We start from the raw sequence: 4519 nt of genomic DNA, 5'->3' as shown, positions 1-4519 counted from the left end.
GTCCGTCGCCTCATGGTCTATGGCGACTCAGATTTGGTAGTCAATCAAGTGATGAAGGAGTGGGACATCAGAAGCCCAGCCATGACTGGTTACTGCAACACGGTGAGGAAGTTGGAAAAGAAGTTTGAGGGGTTAGAGCTCCATCATATACCCCGACTAAAAAATCAAGCAGCAGATGATTTAGCAAAGATAGGCTCCAAGAGAGAAGCTATTCCCAGTAATGTGTTCCTGGAGCATATTCATGCACCTTCAGTTCAAGAAGATCCCTTCGTTGAAGAGCCCCCGTAGCCTAAGAGTGCCATAGATCTGACTGAAGTCAAGGTCCCAGCCGTGGTCGACTTGATCATGGAGGTGTTGGTCATCACTCCCAACTGGATAGTGCCATACATTTCATATATCCTCAGGAAAGAGCTCCCAGAGGATGAAGAAGAGGCTCGACAGATCGTCCGTCGATCCAAGGCCTTTACTGTAATAAGAGGACAACTATTTAGAGAAAGTGGAACTGGGGTCAGCCAGAAATGCATAACGCCAGAAGAAGGTCGAGTGATCCTCCACGACATCCATTCGGGGACCTGTGGTCACCATGCGTCCTCTCGGACCATTGTGGCTAAAGCATACCGAGCTGGATTTTATTGGCCACGAGCAAATGAAATGGAGAAAGATATAGTCGTCAGATGTGAAGGCTGCCAATTCTACTCCAATATGTCGCACAAACCTACATCAGCCCTGAAGACCATTCCACTCGTCTGGCCCTTTGCTGTTTGGGGATTGGACATGGTTGGTCCACTGAGGACTGGTAGGAGTGGCTTCACTCACGTGCTTGTAGCAGTCGACAAGTTTACCAAATGGATCGAAGCCAAGCCTATTAAGAATCTTGAAGCTAGTACTGCTTTCAACTTCATCAGAGAGTTGACATTCAAGTATGGGGTTCCGCACAGCATCATCACAGACAATGGATCGAACTTCGATTCTGATGAGTTCAGAACCTTCTGCGCCTCACAAGGCACACGAGTCGACTATGCTTCAGTCGCCCATCCCCAGTTATATGGACAAGCAGAAAGAGCAAATGGCCTGATTCTCAAAGGACTGAAACCCCGACTGATGCGAGATCTCAAGCACGCAGCAGGCGCCTGGGTTGATGAACTTCCATCAGTTCTTTGGGGATTAAGGACAACTCCCAATCGGTCGACTGGCCGAACTCCATTCTTCTTGGTCTACGAACCTGAAGCTGTTTTACCTAGTGACTTGCTTCATAATGCACCACGAGTTGAGCTCTTCTCTGAAGATGAAGCAGAACAAGCTTGGCAAGATGCAGTTGACCTCCTAGAGGAGGAAAGAGAGATGGCCTTGATCTGGTCAACCATTTACCAGCAAGACTTGCGTCGATTCCATGCTAGACACGTGAAGGTCGAGCCTTTCAAGAAGCTAACTTGGTTCTTCGAGTGGATCAGCAGAAACCACACAAGCTCGCCCCAGCTTGGGAAGGTCCCTTCATTGTCACCAGAGTGCTCCATAATGGAGCATACCACCTTTACAATGTCGAGCATAAGAAGGACAAGCCACGGGCTTGGAATGCGGAGCTGCTCCGCCCCTTTTATACTTAAGTACTCGTTCAAATAAAATGTAATAAGAAATACCTTTGTAATTTGTTTATCAAAGACAAGAGCTTTACAATCCTCTTGAATCATTGATTGTTGCTTTTATTTACGTCTAAAATCCCCCAGTGGGTGACTTAGCTGCGAATCCGTTTCGCCTAAGTTCAAAAGAAAATCCTACCGAGTGATGAGCAAGCTTCTCACTCGGGGACTTAGCTGCGAATCCATTTCGCCTAAGTTCAAAAGAAAATCCTACCGAGTGGTGAGCAAGCCTCTCACTCGGGGGCTTAGCTGTGAATCTGTTTCGCCTAAGTTTGTAAAATCCTACCGAGTGGTGAGCAACCCTCTCACTCGGGGGCTTGGCTGCATTCCAGTACTCGCCTAAGTTTGTAAAATCCTACCGAGTGGTGAGCAACCCTCCCACTCGGGGGCTTAGCTGTAGTCCAGTACTCGCCTAAGTTTGTAAAATCCTACCGAGTGGTGAGCAACCCTCCCACTCAGGGGCTTAGCTGCAGTCCAGTACTCGCCTAAGTTTGTAAAATCCTACCGAGTGGTGAGCAACCCTCTCACTCAGGGGCTTAGCTGCAGTCCAGTACTCGCCTATGTTTGTAAAATCCTACCGAATGGTGAGCAACCCTCCCACTCAGGGGCTTAGCTACAGTCCAGTACTCTCCCAAGTTTGTAAAATCCTACCGAGTGGTGAGCAACCCTCCCACTCGGGGGCTTAGCTGCAGTACAGTACTCGCCTAAGTTTGGAAAATCCTTCCGAGTGGTGAGCAACCCTCCCACTCGGGGGCTTAGCTGCAGTCCAGTACTCACCTAAGTTTGTAAAATCCTACCGAGTGGTGAGCAACCCTCTCGCTCGAGGGCTTAGCTGCAGTCCAGTACTCGCCTAAGTTTGTAAAATCCTACCGAGTGGTGAGCAACCCTCCCACTCGGGGGCTTAGCTGCAGTCCAGTACTCGCCTAAGTTTGTAAAATCCTACCGAGTGGTGAGCAACCCTCTCACTCGGGGGCTTAGCTGCAGTCCAGTACTCGCCTAAGTTTGTAAACTCCTACCGAGTGGTGAGTAACCCTCTCACTCGGGGGCTTAGATGCAGTCCAGTACTCGCCTAAGTTTGTAAAATCCTACCGAGTGGTGAGCAATCCTCTCACTCGGGGGCTTAGCTGCAGTCCAGTACTCGCCTAAGTTTGTCAAATCCTACCAAGTGGTGAGCAACCCTCCCACTCGGGGGCTTAGCTGCAGTCCAGTACTCGCCTAAGTTTAAAAAATCCTACCGAGTGGTGAGAAACCCTCCCACTCGGAGGCTTAGCTGCAGTCCAGTACTTGCCTTAGGTTTAAAGTCTGTCCCTACCCGCAAGGACGACAAGGTACAGGTCGACTGCAACCTTCCCCTTAGGAGCTGCGCCACAAGTACAACGTATGCTCCATCCCTATCCGCAAGGACGACGAGGTGCAGGTCGACCGCGGCCTTCTTCTCCGAGCTACGCCACAAGTACAACGTACGCTCCATTCCCATCCGGAAGGACGACGAGGTGCAGGTCGACCGCGGCCTTCTTCTCCGAGCTACGCCACAAATACAACATGCGCCCCATCCCTGTCCGCAGGGACGACGAGGCGCGGCTCGATTGAACTCTCCACTTCAGGGCTACATCCCAAAGAGCAAATTCCATGTGAAGGCAAATACAAACATATTGAGAAATAAACCAAGTTCAGATAGATCCTAAAAATTCCAGGCGACGGATCAAAAGTATTCGAGCATCAAGCCCGAAGGAGTTTAATGGTTATAGCAGCCACTTGGCATCCCGTGGCAAATTTAAGGCAAGTTTAAATCTCAAAGTTTGTTCATTCGGCAGGGGGAGGGCTGGCAGGTTCAACGAATTCGTCCAAGTCGATTCCATCTGCAATCCGAGTGGTGGCAGCTATGAAAGTCTCCATAAAGGACTGGAAATCGTGTCTTTTGGTGTTGGCGACCTTGATCGCCACCAGCTTATCTTCGCGGGCTTCCTTGCAGTGGACTCTTACCAAGGACAACGCCACGTCAGCACCACACCAGGCAGAGGACTTCTTCCACTCTTGCACTCGACTAGGAACCTCATTGAGCCGAGTCATCAAAGATTCGAGGTCATTTTGAAGCGTCGCCCTTGGCCAGAGTGATGAGTCGATCCGTGAAACTGCCACCTTCAGACGAGCGAGGTAACTTGTGACACTGGCAACACGGGATTCCAGTCGAAGAACATTCATGGCAGCCTCGTCGCCGACTGGAGAAATGATAGGGTCTAAACCCATCTCGATCCGTCCAGTTTCCTCGTCAAAGTTTTGGCAGAATTCTGCAGTCAAAGAGTTAGTGAGTCGACTGGACAGGACTAACTTGCAAGCAGTAAAGCAGTCGGATTAAAAGGAGTACCTTCCCGCATAAGAAAGATCTTCTTGGCAAGAGTTCTCAGATAAGCTTCCACGTCGTTTCTCTTACGAGCCGTGGATTCCAGCTTCTCATTCAGAGCCATCTTATCCTTCTTCAGACGAATTACCTCTCGGTTGGATTCAGTGAGAGAGGACTTCAGCTTGCTTACTTCTTCTTCCAGCACTCCGACTGAAGCCAGCTTCTGGTCTGCAAGGGCAGTCTTATCTTGAGCCTCCTTCTACGCAGCTGCAAGTCCATGTCCTTCTCCAGAGCCAACCTCATTTTCTCTGCAAAATAAGCAATCGGATCAAACAGGAGATCGAAGAAATATTTTAAAGGACGATCGACGTGAGCAGTCGACAGGCAGTTACCTTCCATACCAGCAGCTTCATCTTGAGCTTTCTTCAATTTTTGTTGGGCCAGCTCCAAGTCAAGGTTGAGTTGCCTCTGCTTCTCCTCAAATTCGGCGAACTTGGAAATGAGAGTACAAGATTTCTGCAGAAGGTAAAAGACATGTCAA

General features: G+C 49.5%; 1 protein-coding gene across 1 annotated transcript; it reads right to left on the bottom strand.

Moving 5' to 3' along the window:
- Window positions 1–3440: 3440 nt before the first annotated feature.
- On the bottom strand, window positions 3441–4102 carry LOC147961166 (uncharacterized). Its single transcript, XM_087533699.1, has 2 exons — window positions 4003–4102; window positions 3441–3925 (listed from the first exon to the last, which is right to left on the bottom strand). The coding sequence occupies exons 1-2, from the start codon at window positions 4100–4102 to the stop codon at window positions 3441–3443; spliced, it is 585 nt and encodes a 194-aa protein (XP_087389825.1).
- Window positions 4103–4519: the final 417 nt, after the last annotated feature.

This window comes from Triticum urartu, chromosome 7A (assembly GCF_056163025.1).
Source record: "Triticum urartu cultivar PI428250 chromosome 7A, HENAU_Tu73, whole genome shotgun sequence".
Classification (NCBI taxonomy): domain Eukaryota; kingdom Viridiplantae; phylum Streptophyta; class Magnoliopsida; order Poales; family Poaceae; genus Triticum; species Triticum urartu.
The sequence above is the reverse complement of the archived record's forward strand: the minus strand, read 5'-3'. Positions and strand labels throughout refer to the sequence as shown.

Coding starts and splice junctions, on each gene's coding strand:
- LOC147961166 (XM_087533699.1), bottom strand. CDS start 4,102: ATGGCTCTGAATGAGAAGCTGGAATCCACGGCTCGTAAGAGAAACGAC. Junction 3,926..4,002: donor GATCTTTCTTATGCGGGAAG/GTACTCCTTTTA, acceptor CTTTGACTGCAG/AATTCTGCCAAAACTTTGAC.